We start from the raw sequence: 18,457 nt of genomic DNA on the forward strand, positions 1-18,457 counted from the left end.
AAATACCCTCGGTCGATCACTTAAAAAATTGCCGGGTCGGGACGCGGATCCTTACATATCCGACTACAGAAGGAAAAAAACCCCCGGATCTATTTGTACTCCAGAATAATATATTTCGGATCCAGTATATTATTTCATTTAAGATTAGTTATTTAAGATCCCAAACAGAGTTATTCGTTATAGGCAAACACTCTGATTTCATTTTCCTTTAAGGTATTTAAATGGAAACCGTAAATTTTAATTACCAAAAATTCGGATATTTCCTTAATTACCGAGATTGATCTTAACAGATAATCTTTTAAAAGGAATATTTAGTGATTCAGTTAAATCTTTAAAAACGAATATTCAAGTTACCAAATCTGACTAAATTGCTTGATTTCCGATATTATAATATTTCCTTAACGAAATTATAGTAATTAATTGTGAGTAGAAAGAATTAAAAACGTAGAAATTATATATATGTAAAGTTGTAAACTAATTTACAATAAAAGTGTACTGTATATCCCACATCGACTAAATATTTTGGAATATGGTTCATAATCACTATAAATATGTGACTAAAATGTTTTGAGTACAAATGAGCAGGAAACTTGATTTATCAGGTATCCAAATTTAACAGTTTAATTTGGTTCTATATTTGAGAATATTTAAACTTTTATAAAGTAAACATATTATAATATATTTACGTTTTTAAGAAGTTTAAGATATTATAAATATTTAAATTTTTATAGAATGTTTAAATTATTATAAATATTTGAACTCCGTCGAAAGTTTAAAATATTATAATATATTTAAAGTCTATAAAATATTTAAGTAATATTAATATTTTAATTCTTAAAAATTTAAAATATAAATTTTTTTTGAGTTAAATCCATTAAAACATGTAATTTTTTCAAGCTATAAATTAAACCATGGAAGCAGGGTGTGTCTATCCTCTTACAAAACTACTATCCAATATTGTGGAGTGTCTATTCTCTTACAAAACTACATACTATCTACTATTGTGGTGTGTCTGTTTCCGTGAAAACTACATTTTACAAACTACTTACTTTATTAGGATTTCCAATTTACTGTATAACCCCAAATATACAAATAAACACTATATAAACAAAAAAAAAAATCAAAATAAAAAACTATATTACAAAAATACAAATTACAGAAAAAAAATAACTAACAAAATATATAATCCCGTGCTGTAGCACGGGTATCACTTAGTTATATAGATATATTATATTGTAATTAAAAAAACCTAGGAAGTAACTAGATATTTAACTAGAGTTAAAAAAACTGAAAAAGATTAAAAATTAATAAATTAATAGATAGATATGTATATTTATATTCATTTTTTTTAACGATATGCATGTTGGTTTTATTAGTGTCAAATTTCTTAATTGATACAAATTAAGAGTAAATAACATTAGTTCATTTAATCGATATAAAACAAGTAAATAGCTATATCAGTTTTTACCATCGATTCAAAATCATATAATTAGTATCACTTTTTATTGATGTAAATTTGTATCAATTTTTTAAAGTAATGTTAGTATAAATTATATCGATTATTTAAATGATGTAAAATTATATTAAAAAATAATTCAATTTTAAATATTTTTTATTTGACACAAATTAACTGATGCAACATGTTTTTTTGTAGTGCAGTATCCGACAATGAAGAGGTCGACAATGAAGAGGTTCCCCGTCCACTCCCTGACTCCCCTGGCTCTCCTGAGGTTCTCCGTCGACAATGATGTAAGTCTCTCTTACTTTGTTTTTCTGATATTTTTGTCTGATAATGCTGATTAGGTATTTTGTTCCGCGAATCTCTAGCTTGTACACTCTATTTTCATTTATTTTACTGAGCATGTTTTGTCCATTAATTGATTTAGATGATTTCATTGCTTAGAAACAGAAGAACAAATAAATAACAACAACAAAAATGTGATCATCATGTGAAGAAGACAAGTAACTAAATAGTCTAAATTGTAACAAGATAGATGCCGATTATAGCAACAACTAAAGAATTCTTTTTTTTTTTAAATGGTTGTTGGTTCGAAGAAAAAATAAAAGAAGAGGACCCATAAATAAAACGTGGAAAGTTCCCAGCTGTCATGCTACCGTGGGTTTATGTTCTCGGAACCGTTAACTTGCTTTGCTTCGACCACGTGGCTGTTGAAAAAAAACAGATAAGAGTGTTTTTGGTTTTGGACCAAGTTGGGTTGGTTGGTTGGTGTGATTCGCACATGTCTAAGCCGAATCCAAACCTCATTGGCTGCCCAAATGGATGGAAGCCATGCCCCGATTTGGACTCATTCCTTTTATTTATTTATAGATTTAGTATCAGATTTTGTTTTTATACTATCTTTTTCGTGTCGACTATGATCATATTATTCCACGTCAAAAAATAAGGAAACATACAGTTTTTGATATTGATCCCAAGTGCACGCACAGTAGTGTACGTTGATATTTTTTCCAACTGCGTCAATCAGTCAGTGTTCAATGTAAACACGAGACTAAAAATTGGTCTATTTTTTTCTCTGGCACATGATATTAATTTTAAAAACCCATTAGTAGTTTTTAATTTCATTCTTTCTAGCGGAATATAAGATGTCACTGTTTTTTCTTTTTATACAAATAACGTTTGGGAAAGAATGAAGGAGAAAGACTATTATGTTATAAAGGCGAAATAAACTTCTCTTTTTAAACGTAAACATGAAAGGAATTCTTACAAGTAAGACCATCTCCTTTTTGATTCTTATTTATACAAAACCCATCCTATACTATACTATATCCATTCCTCAAGAAGTTATGAATACTTTTCGCATAACTCTTCTTCTTTTTTCTTTCTCTTATCCATAGATGGCACATGGAAAAACAAAGTAAGTAATTAATAAGGGCAGGTTCAAAATTTATCAATCAAATATAATAAACAAATCGGTAATTTTGAATACTGAACTCAAAGGAAAAAAAACAAAAAATCAAAGTGAATAATAAATATCAATGCAATTAATATAAATAGAACAACGTTACAATATTGCAAAACATATCGATCTGCTATTTTATAGATAATATAAAAAGAAAAGTAACAAAAAACCGCTGAACATAGTAAAATAATACTAGTTACACAGTAGATTCATCATCATTATGACGACAACAGGGACATATTACTTTCTGCAACCAATCGCCATACAAGTACGAAGCAATAAGCACGATGCAAATGCCCGTACCGATGCAGATGTATTCTGTTGCTACAAACCAGTTCATCTTTCTTTACCACACCACCAATCTCCAATCTTTGTTTTCTTCTTTCAAAATTTGTGTCCCATATAGTACTTATATGCATGTGTGACATTAGTTTTACATTTTTGCAAACTCATTAGCTTTACATTTTTGTAAACACATCGGTAATATTTGGTAAGTTTACATTTTGTCACTAAGAGCATAAACTAGTGAATATTCAAAATTTTACATTTTTGCAAACACATCGGTAACATTTGATTAGTTTACATATTTTTTTTTCACTAAGGAACATAAACTAGGGAATATTCGAAATTTTACATTTTTGAAATACATCAGCAACATTTGGTAAGTTTACATCTTTTCACCAAGGACTATTAACTAGGGAAATTCGAGATTATATTTTACATTTTTTGAAACACATCAACAACAATTTGTTATTAATTAATATATACGAACTAGAAAAAATCGTAAATGTTTACATTTATGCATATGTTGTTTTGTTAATTGTTTGTCACGTCGTAAGATTCTTTCTAAACTACCCCAAAGACTGAAATTGTAATATTTACTAGTAGTAAAACTATCCTTTTTTAGATATGTATTTCATTATTTACAAATTTGTTTGTGATTATTTATAATAATGTTAATGCATCTGTATAATCAAAATATGGACCGGTCCATGGTTTGCTTGTTTCATATGATCATATCATATTGGTGGTGTACATAAAAAGAAGTTATCATTGGTATCTAGGAAGAAATCGTGAGACTATCACTAATCAAATATACTATACGTGGATGAGATATATTATTTTCATCACCGATATGACTGTTATATGAGTCTATTATACTGAGAAAACAACCAAATCTATAAACTTAAACATATTGGTGATTGATTATTCAGGAAGCTGTCACAAATGTTTTTGGTTATAAGCGGTTGGACGATGGCTTTGGTTAGTGGTTGTAAAATGGATTGAAAACAATACCAATTAAAATATATAAGTAGTTGTTTAAATAAATTAAAAACTTTTAACATAGAAAAAAAATAAGAAACGGAAAGGTTATGGACCACTAATTTGTTATATCAGAGACCATACTCATTCGATCGTTATATATAATCCACTTGTCTAATCTATAACCGAAGAAATGGTCTGTCTCCACTCCAACCGTTTGTATCCTTAAGTTTACCGATAAAATAACAGAAAACATCCATATCAAAAATATAGTGCATGCACTTAAAACAGATTCGGTGAATTCTCATACATTTGGCAGTCTTATTCAATCAAAATTTATCTATATCATGTATATAACAAATAAATCGGTGAGATAATAATATATAGAACTCGAAGAAAAGAAAAACCAAAGTCAAAGGAAACGACAGCTTCCAAGTAGTTTAACTATTTGAAACTGAGACCAAACTCCAACCTTTCCTCTCACACAGTTTTGGATAAGCTTCGACATATCTATATTCCTCCTACTTCTTCTCTCCATGTGCCATTCCTTTTTTTTTTCCTTTTTCAATTCATACCTCGGCACCGTCTAAATGCTTATCCACAATAAAATAAAATAGTCTCCTTTTTATATGATTTTTTTTTTTTAATCGGTTTGCAGACTTATGATTTTATAATTCTCCGCGTTTGAAATACTAATTTAGAGGTTACAATAGTTTTAAAAAATATATATCCAACTTAAGTTATGAGCAATTGGGTAATGTATCAGTCGTGGAACTCTCTTACTTGCAAGTATAATCCTACTCTTTTGAGCTTATAGATAAGAGTTTTAAAAACTTTTGTAGGAAAACATGTGTTCATTTACAATTACAGAAAGTGGAAAAAGAATTTGTTTTCCTTTACTCGTTTTTGATGTTCAAGTTGCTAATCAATTTTTAAAATGGAAAAAAAAACAAGGTTTTCCGTGATGTTATTAGAAGAATCTAGTGCCATCCAGCTTTATGCTTTCTTTTAGTTTCTTCATTTGTCCGTCATTTACGCTACTGAAGAATTTCCTATAGTTTTTTTTGTTTGTTTTTATAAATATATATACTGTTTTAGCTTAGAAAACAAACATACGTGTTTTTTTTTTCATATTTGCTTTCTACCCAATGAAGAAAACAGATTGCTTTCTTTTATGTGGTACATGGCATCTGTTTATCTTTTACGATTGTTAATATAATATCAAAAACACCATGTGCATAATTAGTTATACTTATAGCTGTAGATCTCTATAACTACAAAATTATTATTTTAATTAGTTTTTGAATGAACAACAAAGTATTATTTTACAAAGAATGAAAATTAGGGAAATTTATGAACAAACAAAAAAAAACTAGAATTATGAGTTATAGTGGGATCTACTCACTCATAAATGAAAAGACAACCCATAACGCATGATTGACTTTCATATTCTTATTAATCAATCCCTAAATGAATATCGTAAATATCAAAAAAAAAAAAAAAATTTGATATTCTCAATTTACATGACAATATATGTTTACGAACATAAGCTGTGTTTTTTTTTTTTTCCGATAATCTCTTACCAAAATGAGATAATATTCCCTAGTTCTGTAATGATCAGATGAACAAACAAAAACATTCGACTAATTAGGCATTTTACCTTTAATGGAAAACAGTACCCCAAAAATAATTATACTAGAGATTAAAAACTTTATCCTTAATAATGCATATAAAGCCAAAAAAAGAAAAAGATTATCCTCAACTTAATCCACAGTCCCACGACTGCCTTTGGTTTCTCCAATTTTATGAGACCGCGTCTTCAACGTTGACTTTCAAATTTAGTCGCGTCGGTACACGCCTTTCCTCTCTCTCTATCCACTTTCCTCTCTCTATATATACACTCACCTCGTCTCCTTAATTAACTCCTTCATCCAAATTCCAAAACAAAATACCAAAATTCAAAATTTTAACACACAAAAACAAAAACACACGAAAGAGATTCAAAAATGGTAGATATGGATTGGAAGAGGAAGATGGTATCATCTGACATACCAAACTCACCTAAGCTTTCATCAAAGCTCCACGTCACTATCCCTTCACCTTTCTCCAAACTCCTCCCAGCTGTTACCTCCTCTCCCATCTCTTGCTCCGCTCCATCTCTTTGCTCTGCTTACGAGCTTTACCTTCGTCTCCCCGAGCTACGTAACCTCTGGTCCTCTCGTGATTTCCCTCAATGGACTTCCGAACCGATCCTCAAACCAGCTCTTCAAGCTTTAGAGATCAGTTTCAGATTAATTTTCGCCGTTTCTTCCGATACCAGACCTTACATCAACCACCGCGAATGGAACCGGAGACTAGATTCTCTCGTCACGAATCAGATCCAGATTCTAGCAGCCATCTCCGAAGAGGATGAAGAAGACGCTCCGGTCAGCGATGTACGAAGCTCGTCGAGTTTGTTACCGCAGATAGCTACGTGGAGGAGATCAGAAGCTTTAGGTAAAAAGATATTATCCACGATCGATAACGAGATGCGTCGGTGTAAATACACGCTCGGACTCGGCGAACAGAACATCGCCGGAAAACCTAATCTCCGGTACGATTCGATTTGCCGACCTAACGAGCTTTATAGCCTCAAAGACAATCCATACGCAGATCACATCGATAACCAAGAGAATCAAACTCTCTACATCATTCACCAGATCCTCGAATCGTGGATCTACGCATCTCGTAACCTCCTGAATCGGATCGTCTCAAGCATCGAAGACGAGAGATTCGATAAAGCTTCCGATGACGTGTACTTACTGGAAAAGATCTGGAAGCTTTTAGCTGAGATTGAAGATCTTCATATGCTGATGGATCCGGAGGATTTTTTGAAATTGAAGAAACAGTTACAGATCAAATCCACGGGCAAAAACGATGCGTTTTGTTTCAGATCTAGAGGATTAGTGGAGTTGATGAAGATGTCTAAGGATTTGAGACAGAAGGTTCCGACGGTGTTGGCGGTTGAGGTAGATCCTACCGGAGGACCGAGATTGCAAGAGGCGGCGATGAAGCTTTACTCGAGGAAGAGTGATGAGTGCGATAAGATTCATCTGCTTCAGGGGATGCAGGCGGTGGAAGCTGCGGCGAAGAGTTTTTTCTTTTCGTATAGACAGTTAGTGGCGGCGATGATGGGAAGCGCGGAGACTAACGCGACGGCGAGTCAAGAGTCGTGTGACTCGTTGAGTCAGATATTTATGGAGCCGACGTATTATCCGAGTCTTGACGCGGCAAAGACGTTTCTCGGAGAGTTCTGGAGTCATTTGGGTTGATTTTAAATTTTTCTCTGGTCTTTTTTTATTTAATATACTCAAAAATTAAATTGGTGGTTTGGTTTGGTTAATTTGGTTTGTAAGATACTGAAAATTTTTGGAACATTTGACGATACGTATTTGAATACAAATTCATTTTATATGATCCATGTATTTTTTTTTACAAGCGATAGCATTTACGAATATCGTAATCTATATACTTTTGAGTTGTCTCCAAGTCGTAATTCAAATATGGGTGGTCTACTAACGAGTAACGAACGACTAATCTATGCTCTGAATGGTCAACAAATCAGCACCTATCCTTTTAAAATACTAGCTATTAGTAATAATGTATGAGAAAACCACAATTTCACTATGATGGTACTATAGTATTAAATGTATAATTGATTAACTACAATTAGTTTGTTGTTTACCCATTCTGAGGATTGAGTGATCATATCAAACCCTTCTGCTTCAGGTGCTTCTTTGTTTCTAGGGATAATCCCGGGGTCTCTCGAGGATGTTAAGAAGAGAAATGCGAAATCCTGGAAAGAAGATGCATGAATATGAAGAAAAGTGCAGCTTATATAGCACTAAGAAAGAATTAAACATTCTATATGGTTAATTGTACCAAGACTGTGAGCAACAGTGCACCCAACAATACAAGAGAGTGGAACAACGGATAGCGTTTCCCGATCATAAAAGCCATTCGGATGCAGAAAGTGAGAGCAGGACCTCCAATCATAACTGTGCATGGTCAGAAGGAGCGACGATGCATCTGGACCAAAGACTAGTCTCCCTCCGCAACAAAAATTTCTAAAACATAAAAGCAAGAAACATCAAGCTGGTTCTGACATTAACACATCATGCGTTTAATATCAAATCTCTTTCCGAACATGATATATGTTGTGTCAGGACACAAAAACCCTTTTGTTTGTTTGTCAAATAGATATATCGTGAGAAAGAATTAAGAAAGGCTTACATTGTTACCCGGCCAGAGTTGGTAGATCCTGTGTGTTTAAATAGAAAGATTATGTTCTCTTTCAAACTTTGACCAAGAAAATTCCTCTTACGAGAAAGAACTTACCCCTTTATAAATTACAAGACCATATATACTTGCCAAACCTAATATATGATCCTATAATAAGTTCTTAATATATATGATACACATGGACCAATTAATCAAATAGATACTTCATCGATCTTTCTTGATGTATACTCCAATAGTTATGTCATATATATATAATCAGTCTCAACAAAGAAAGAAAAAAAAAAGAGCTAAGAGAGTAGAGAAATGGTTATCACCATGAAACATTTAATTGCATTTGTATGACAACGGCTAGTGGTCCAGGTATTCGTTTATGACAACGGCTGGAAACCCCGAACTCTTTCTCCGGCCTCTAGTCCTCGTCGTTCTTTCTTTTCATCATCAGTCTTCATTCGCGTCCACTGAAGCTGTCGTCAACCCTTGCGGTTGCCGAGGAGTTTTCTGCAAGAGAAGGCGCTCAGCCGCTACTGGAGGAGGGTATGTTCTCCGTGTCACGAGGCTCGTCTACCGAGCTAGGAGCTTGACGAGGTGTATCTCGCCGGTGATCGGAAAGTTGTCGGAGCTCAAGGAACACTCCAAACCCTGAGAAGTTGAAGAAGAAGAAGAAGAAGAAGAAAAAGTAGTATCATGTATCCATGAGGTTGACTAATATAAGAATGGAGATACTAAATACCTTTAACATGAAGAGAGGCTCATCCATGAGGTTGCCCTTAAGAAACATTAGCATTTGTACAAACAAAAAGCAAAACGTTAGCATTTGTAATGCAAAACATAAGTAAAAATATTTTTTATATGTGTTTGTATAACAAATAGAATAGACTTTTGGAAAATGTTATATCATATCTCTTTAATAGTTATGTTAACATTTTGTTACTTCATCTACATTTTGGTACGATAATTCTCTGAAACTTGGTGAAACATATAATGGGCCTATTTGTTGGCCCATTAGCACCTAAACCTATCTTTTCTCTATCACACACAAGCGGCCTTTTCTTTCTCTCTCTCCTTCCTCTTACGCTCACATCGGAAACCCTAAAAATCTCCAGTCTCTCTCTCTCGCGCCTTTTGTCGTTCTCAGAAAATCTTAACCATGGCGGCAGCGAGCGATCACACCGTCTTGCAATTCGTCTCTCCATCATCGACGGCGTCCGCGACTACCTCTGTTCTCACGGCGAGGATCCATCCACTCGTTATCTTTAACGTCTGTGATTGCTTCGTGAGACGTCCTGACTCAGCTGAACGAGTCATCGGCACTCTCCTTGGATCTATCTTACCTGATGGAACCGTCGATATCCGCAATTCTTACGCCGTCCCTCACAATGAATCTTCTGATCAGGTTCGATTTTTCATCTCTGCTTCTCCTTATCGTATTCTCTATCGTTGTTTCGATTATAAACGTTGATTTTTTTAGGATTTAGCCTAGGGATTCTAGATCTGTGCTCGTTTCGTAGCTGTAGAGTAGATGTGATTCTTGCTTCTGAGAATGTGAGGTTTATAAAGAAGTGTAGACGAATTTAGCTTCGAGTACTGTTCTTCTTACATCTTCTGAGAATGTGAGGTTTATTGCTTTTGGCTAGTGAACATATTGGCACCTTACTTCAAATGTTAGCTTCACACCTAAAGGCTGTGACTTGTGATACGTTTTGATAAGTGATTGTTTTCATATGGATGCAGGTTGCTGTGGATATTGATTACCACCACAATATGTTAGCTTCACACCTTAAGGTCAATCCAAAAGAAATTATTGTCGGCTGGTACTTCTCTTTTTCCATTCTCATTCCCATTCTCAGATATTGATTACTGTTTTATCTTTGTCATACGATTCTTGTTGATTGATTCATTGATGTGTTAGGTTTCTGCATTGGTGGTTAGTTTGTTCTATTTTGAAGTAGCTGATAGGAACTACTCTGTTGATTTTGCAGGTATTCAACTGGTGCTGGGGTTAATGGTGGTAGTGCACTGATTCATGACTTCTATGCTAGAGAAGTTACCAACCCAATTCATCTAACTGTGGACACTGGGTTTACAAATGGTGAGGGTACCATAAAAGCTTTTGTCTCTTCAAACCTTTCGCTTGGTGATCGACAGCTCGCTGCACAATTTCAAGAGATTCCTGTTGATCTCCGTATGGTTGACGCTGAGAGAGTCGGATGTGAGCATTCTAACTATTAATATCTTCCATATCAGAAGTTATTAGCAACCCAATTCCATATACATATTACATACGGCCTCATTGTCTAAGTATCTCAGTTTTTGCATACTTAATTCAGTGTCTAGAGATTGTTTTCCTCTTATGATTGTGAATGAACGAAACTGAATTAGATGTTCTTAGCTTGTATTTGTACAGTAGTATTAACCATTTTATGGCTCTATTGGGTATTGATTGTGTCTGATTAAGAAAATATCATCTTGATCTGCAGTTGATGTCCTCAAGGCAACAGCTGTGGACAAACTCCCAAATGACTTGGAAGGAATGGAGCTTACAATGGAGAGGCTGCTGACTTTAATCAACGATGTACACAAATATGTCGACGGTGTTGTGGTAAGCTTGAGATATCTTTAAGGTAAAATAAACAGTCTATTATCCGCTGCAGATGCATGATCTTTAGTTTTAATGAAACTCCACAGGAAGGTCAAACAGCTCCAGACAACAACATAGGACGATTCGTTGCAGATGCAGTAGCCTCCCTCCCCAAGTTACCTCCACAAGTCTTCGATAACCTCGTGAATGATAGTCTCCAGGTAAAAGATCGTAAAAGCCAAGCTGAAGCATTACACTTTGTAAAAAAAAAACTAATGGTTGTTTATTCTGTTGTTGCAGGACCAATTGCTTCTGTTGTACCTATCAAGCATAACAAGGACACAGTTGAGTCTAGCGGAGAAGCTAAACACTGCTGCTCAGATGCTGTAATAAGCTTTGAAACACAAGGTTTTGCTAAAAAATGTGGACTGCTGCTTTTTTGGTTTCAATGTTTCTTTTGACGAGTTTGTGTAAGAATCAGAATCAGCCTCTTGTTGTAGCTTTCCTACATTGCAATTTAAAAGAGAGACAAAATGCTCAGTTTTATGAGTTAAGAACTTTGAAATCAGTTTTAGTTGGTGACTAATCTAAACAAGATACATAAAAATTATCTTTCTTCCTCCTGTTCTTTTCCATTTGGTACGTTAATACTTTAATCAATCAGGAAATTTGTTTATGCTGAGAATTTGGATCATATGTGTGCGTCGTTATTGTTTGGTTTCCTTTAGTACGTTACATTGATAAAGACAGTATATAAGTTTAGTCGCCATTCGATAGTGTTGGATTTTACAAAACAAACAACTTGCTCTGTTGTACTACAGAAGCTGCTAGAGCAATCAATTCTAATGCCGGTTTAGGTGCCTTTCTGGTAAGCTAAATTTAGAATTACGGTTTATGTATATTTAAACGGGACATGCCAAGATTTAATGGATTCAATGAAATCGAATGAGTATTTGAAGGTTTTTCTTTGTGGTATAAAAATTGATTACATTAGTTTGTATGGTTAAAAATAAGAGGAGACTTTGTTTGGAATGAGTTTGATAGCAAATGTTAGTGCAGTATACGCATGTCTCTCTCTCTCTCAAGTCTCAACATGCGTAATGTATATACATACATACAGCCGTACATATCAATTTTTAGAAGAATATACGTGTGTAGGCCGGTGTGTAGATGGGTCAACATTAAAGACGTGCATGCACTTGTAATATAAGTGAGCAACTTGCCTACATTGTTCACAGTAATCTAACTTATCATTCCACTGGCTCTTCACCCACCTTCACTCTATATGGTTATTGGTTTCTAATTCTATATATGTAGCCTTGGCTTTTATCTTTTCTTTTTCTTTATTAAGTACTGACGTAGCATCATAGGTATTTTACCATTATATTATAGTCGAATCTTTCTTACACTAGTAGTGGCTTCCTGCTAAGCTGCTAATGTAGTAGGTCACATCGCCACACCGGTGCCCCGATGGGAATAGATTAGAACCTGATTTACGATAAAGTGCAATGATCTCATGATATTATCAATTTGCAACTATATATTTATTTATGACTCAGGGATCGGTTCGACTTTTCAATACGATCGACATCATTTTTATTGACCAAAATAATTCTAAAAATGCTCTTTGATAACATGTGTAACCAAAAGAACCACCCATTCATGGATGGTCCCGTGATATATTATCACATGTTCTCTATTTATATAATGACATGGTCCCGTTTTATATTAAACCTAACGATTAAGACAAGTTATTTTCAAGCTACATACACAGATTAGTTATGATTTACAAGTAGTTAAATACAAGCTAAATGATCAGATGTCTCCATATTGTTTCGTGCAGGTACAGAAGACAAAACAAACGACAAGTATGCGGAGAGACGTACATACGTAAAAGTCTAATCGGGACTTTGTATGTATATAGTATATACATAGTGTCTCTATAAATATATAATACAAAAACTGAAACAGTTGAAAAGAAATAGAATTATTAAATTAAGTTATTCAAAACATAACATTATTTTTATCATAGGTATAGCTTTTAATTTATTTAATGATTAGTTATTTATATATGACTCAGCTGATTTTTTAAAGTCCCTACTCCCTCGTATAGCAGTAGTGGTAGTTATGCTTATTTAATCATGGGCATTAATTAATATGATATTTTATACAGTATGTAATAATAATGTCAGCTGTCCTGAACGTATTTGAAAATTATACAAGCTAGTAACTAGAGAGAGTTGGATTCTTTCTTTTGCCACCAAGTTAGTTTTGGGTTCGATGCATTTAGATGACATAATGGTTTTCACTATAGAAAATTCTTGTGGCTTAATTATCCAACAATGACAAATACTGATTTTGATCATCCGTGAACCTAAAAGATGCAGAGTGCATGGCAGGTAAACACCTAGCTACACTATATTACATAGTTTTATAGTGAAACAATCATGTTAATATACCTTTAATATGATCACTCGTTGCTCGCGACAAAACTGAAATATCGCTGAGATCATTCAGTATTTATGGACCGTTGTTTTCAGTTGAAATTATCTATTGGTACCTATTATTAGTAAACCATTGTCTTTTTGCATGTGGACGTAATTAACACCGTTGATGAACCACATAAATTTGTTGTAATTTTCTTTTGGGTTTTGTTCCTTACTTCTTAAAAAAAAAAAAAAAAATCAAAGCTTTTGCAACTCCTGCTGAAAATTATGATTCACTTAATGTGACTATCCATTCCGGAAAAGAATAACTTCAATTGATCATTTAACTGACAAAAGAAGAAGAAAAAAAACTTCATTAATGCATAATTTGGAATTATATATGAAAATATAAAGTACAAAAAAAATATGTTAAAAAAAATTATTACGCATAATCAAATCGAAACGAAATGTGATTTTCAATATTTACTTCATTATGGCATGGAGGAATGAGTATATCAATGATCAGTTGTCCCATATCAAATGATTTGTAGCTAGAGAGTTAATGATTTTTCTTTTAAATTACGCTGATGAATGAACATAGCTCGAAAAACGGAATTTGGAAAAGAAATCCAAAGAATGGGATAAGTTTTATTTAAGCTGATATAATTTGATGGACAAGGAAGAATAAAATGAATATGACGAACACTGCCTTGGTTCAAAGTATGTTACATGCATTTAGTTTACGGTACATGAACCAACCTTATATGCTACTTATAATAATTATACCAAATAGTATATGCACCAACGAGCGTCTTGTCAAAGGTTTGACTTATGTTTATGATAATGTATAATTTATACGAGAATACGAAATTCCTGTTTTTAATATGGGAATTATATGATGTTAGTCATGCGTGAGACAAATCAAGGCCGCACAAAATTGTGCCATTCGAAAGGGTCATCCCCACATCCGATTGTGCGTGGGTGGGTGCACGCATAGAATGCGAGTTTTAAAATTAAATATAGGCCAATACTGTCATGTTAAAATTTGTCTACAACTTGTATATGATCTCTATATGCAAATAAAGCATCATGACTTTCTAATTTCCTTGATTACTGATGTTAAATTCGAAATATACAGCTAGATGTCAATATATAAGCCACAGTTGATTTGGTGGACTGAAACTTATCTTATCCACTGAAGACTTCTTTAAAAAACTACAATTAACAATGTTGAGGTATATACTTATATGCGTGTTTTTACGTTAGTGTTTGTAGCACAAATCCATCAAAATGTATCGATTATTATTTATTTATTTCAATCATAAAAAACAAATTATGTATACAATGCTGCATCGTTTCTGACTCTTAGAAATTATTACGCAAAAAAAAAAATTATTACATGTGCTATCAAAATAATATAATGCAAATTTTATTGTATAATTAAATTAATTTGTTTTTTTCCCAATTGTTGACAAAAAATATTTTATTATTAAAGCATTGATTCTTTTGTTTCATTCATTATGCACTAACAGTGTTTGTTTTGTATAAGAATCTGAAATTATTATATTAAGAAAAATTTAGAACTTAAAAAAAGAAAAGAGTATGGCATCCTGTCTGAAGTAAAACACGATCTGGTCCATTACAAGAGTACAACACCGGACAGTAGTGGACGACGAGACATATCGAGAAAGTCTCTTTTATTATCTTCCCTTTTCTTCTTTTTTCAAAGCATTAGAACAAAACATCATTTCTTGGTTTCGTACGTGTTTAAATGTGATACTTTTTAGAAATGAAAACTGAATACAATTTGTTCATAAATATATTTGTTCACAACTTTTTAAAACACTGACGTGAACAAAATATGAAAACTAGAATCATTCAATGGATTTTGATGTGATCAGAAAAAATAAGATGATGAAGAAGAATAACTTCTCTGATTGGAAAGGGCAACATATTTTTTGCCAACAATTAGAAAGGAATTTTACAAAAGTATTTTTCAAAAGAAAAGTATATAAAAATGAAATAGCTTAATAAAATAAAAATTGTAGTTAGAAAGCGGCGTCCTTCGAAATAGGTAGATAGCCAAGTATGCCTTTTCTGTTTTATTATTATGTACCAAACAAAAATTGTCAAAATGGACTGGACAAACCACACAATAGCCAGAGTTTTGGGATGAGCTTTTTCATCCCTTTCGATCATTTCCAAAACTATCTTCAAATTTTGTAGTTGCGTAACTACTAATTGTTGAGTAAAACAAAACAAAATCCTCCTACGTTTCGTTTTAAATTATTATTTATTTTTTTGATTCCATATTATTCATACTCTCACGCACCACAACCATATTATCTTTCTTTTTTAATAAAGTACCAAAACATAGGTTAATAGTTAGCGATTCACTAATTATATAAATTCCTAGATTATGATCAACAATATGAATTTCAAATCCTTAAAGCTCGATCTAAGTATCTAACGCAACCTTATCTTTTGTTTCGGCCATTGTTTTCGACTCATCCAAATATCCCAAAATATCCACTGAGTATTCATCATACCAGGCCTCAAGCTTACTATCTTGACTTTGAGACCTATATTTAAAATATTGATATAGACCAGCGTATAAAGTGACATAAAATATCTAAAATAAACTGGCCGCAACTGCTGATTTGTAATTTCATACACGGATTGATAATATGTTATCCCATACAAGAAACAATTATGGAATACAAAAACTGGACTTTTGATCCGGAATATTATTGAGAAATTCCTTTAAATACCATTAAATAAGTTTTTTTTTCCAAAAATACCACATGTTAGTTTTTTTCCAAAAATACCACAAAAGTTTTTTTTTTCTAAAATTACCACTAACACAAAAATTGAATTTTAAGAATGTAGAATTTTTTTTTTTATGTTTGGGTTGACAAATTTAGTTTTAGGGTTGTTTTTAGGGGTAGGGTTTAGTATTTATAATTTAGGAATTAGTTTTTAGTATTAAAACTTTAGTTCAATTATGTGGTATTTTTGGAAAAAATATATTTTAGTGGTAGTTTTAGAAAAAAAACTAAATTATGGTATTTTTGGAATAAAAACCTATTTTAGTGGTATTTATGACAATTGCTCAATATTATTTTGTTCACTACAAATAATAAACATATAAACATTTGTATAATAGTTTAAACCGTCAGAGTATTATGGATCGAAGGTTCTCATGCTGGCTGGTTCTAAACTGTCAAAATGGGTCGCGTGAATCCACTTGTTATTTATAATTAATCAATCCGTTTATATCATCTATTTACAATTTTATTTTACTTGATGCCACACGTTTTCGTAGAGCATATCTTACTTTGATATATTATTGATTTTTAATACAAAATACATTCGTACAAACTTCAGTTGTCAACCTGTCATACACGTGGTTGATCTCAAAGCTTTCGAAATAATCTAGCGATAAAAGAATTGATCTAACACACTAAAATGTATAGTATTTAATTATAATCATACTTTTGATAACCAACTAAATGATGTATAGATTCATAATTCCGAAAGTTATTTTAAGTGTTACAAAAACATATTGTAAAGTCCACGCACATATATACTAACATAAAAACAGAATACCTAATAATTTTTGTAAATGTAGCTTATGTCACTTTTTGAATTCGTATATTATTACAGTCTTAGCCAAAATTGTCACTATAACGAAAGATCCAAGTAAAGATATTTATCAGGATAGAGGAAAAAGTATTTGAGGTATATATATCTCAAAATGATATCAAGAAAGATATATATATCTATTAATCTATTATGGGGTGTCAATAAATATCATAAATAAAGAAATAAAATGGGGCGTCAAATAATCGTCAAGAACGTTCCGAGTCAAAACAGTTATGTACTTACTAGTAATGTTTTATCATGTGACAATCCCAAACTCAACTAAACTCAAGTAGCGTAAGTATCCGTCCGATGGAAATGAGTAAACGGCCTAGTTCCAATCCAACGGTTACAGAGAAGCGTAATGCTTCAGCTTCTTTTTTTTCTGCATCGTACCAGATCTCACTTCAAGTAGCAGTTTATGTTAATAATATTTAAACCTGAGGACGCCGACAAAACCGAAAATGACGGTTAACGAGAATCTTCGTGTAATAATTGCCGAAACCGACACTTTATGTCAAAGTTAGCTCAAACATAAGCTATGATTAGGATTTTGTAATTTTCACATTAGTTTAGTTAATAAAATAAAGACATTTGAAGTGTTGTGACAGTGGCCAGAGCAGTTGGTACTAGACTGTATCAGTTGAATATGAGATTCTTCACGCCGACTTTTATCGGGATTTTAGGAATGACAACCCATTAACAGAGAGTGATTTAAAGTGTTTTAATTTAAACACACTTGCTAATTATCTCAAATTTTATGTAGTTTAATGACTTGAATGATGTTTAATCTTTATTTATTTATTTAATTTGTATCAAATCATCATATAAGACAAACGCTACAAGAAGTGCATTACAAGTCTTGTCTTCTTTTTGTTCACATACCCCATGCAAATCTCTCGGAATCCGAAGGACGTATATAGTTTTTAGAAGTCTGTTTAATCTTATACAGATAAAATCTTTTGGATTTGAGAATCTTAGTTCTCATACGGTCAAAGATTCATGCAATTTCTATCTTACTCTTACCTCAAATACACCAAACCAGATTTTGTTAGATAGTGATATGAATATCAATTGTCGCTACATATATCATATATATCTTATCATAATTGTTTAATTATCAATAAAATTTCTTTTTGCTTAACCGAAGAAATAAGAATCATATATAGATCAAACCCATATATTTTCAAAATTCGAATTCAAGCTTTTAAAAACGCAACTTCCTTTGAAGGGCAACGGCGTACGTACAATTAATCGAAACAAAACATACATTAAATTGCTGCTTTATTGTTTTTTTTTTTCCTTTCGTACAAGGGTTTTAATTCTCACCACATGCCGATTTTTAG

General features: G+C 32.6%; 2 protein-coding genes across 2 annotated transcripts; both read left to right on the plus strand.

The window, feature by feature from the left end:
- Positions 1 to 5,678: 5,678 nt before the first annotated feature.
- LOC104785421 (nematode resistance protein-like HSPRO2) lies at positions 5,679 to 7,642 on the plus strand. Its single transcript, XM_010510633.3, has one exon. The coding sequence runs from the start codon at positions 6,191 to 6,193 to the stop codon at positions 7,493 to 7,495; it is 1,305 nt and encodes a 434-aa protein (XP_010508935.1). The 5' UTR covers positions 5,679 to 6,190; the 3' UTR covers positions 7,496 to 7,642.
- A 1,830-nt stretch (positions 7,643 to 9,472) lies between these two features.
- On the plus strand, positions 9,473 to 11,650 carry LOC104785422 (eukaryotic translation initiation factor 3 subunit F-like). Its single transcript, XM_010510634.3, has 6 exons — positions 9,473 to 9,858; positions 10,197 to 10,276; positions 10,445 to 10,674; positions 10,943 to 11,064; positions 11,151 to 11,264; positions 11,344 to 11,650. The coding sequence occupies exons 1-6, from the start codon at positions 9,613 to 9,615 to the stop codon at positions 11,431 to 11,433; spliced, it is 882 nt and encodes a 293-aa protein (XP_010508936.2). The 5' UTR covers positions 9,473 to 9,612; the 3' UTR covers positions 11,434 to 11,650.
- Positions 11,651 to 18,457: the final 6,807 nt, after the last annotated feature.

Source organism: Camelina sativa, chromosome 5, assembly GCF_030686135.1.
Source record: "Camelina sativa cultivar CO46 ecotype springtype chromosome 5, ASM3068613v1".
NCBI lineage: Eukaryota > Viridiplantae > Streptophyta > Magnoliopsida > Brassicales > Brassicaceae > Camelina > Camelina sativa.

What these genes read in the sequence shown, in the direction of transcription:
- LOC104785421 (XM_010510633.3), top strand. Translation starts at nt 6,191, where the DNA reads ATGGTAGATATGGATTGGAAGAGGAAGATGGTATCATCTGACATACCA.
- LOC104785422 (XM_010510634.3), top strand. Translation starts at nt 9,613, where the DNA reads ATGGCGGCAGCGAGCGATCACACCGTCTTGCAATTCGTCTCTCCATCA. An exon ending in ACAATGAATCTTCTGATCAG is followed by an intron (nt 9,859 to 10,196) that starts GTTCGATTTTTC and finishes ATATGGATGCAG; the next exon opens with GTTGCTGTGGATATTGATTA. An exon ending in TCGTGAATGATAGTCTCCAG is followed by an intron (nt 11,265 to 11,343) that starts GTAAAAGATCGT and finishes CTGTTGTTGCAG; the next exon opens with GACCAATTGCTTCTGTTGTA.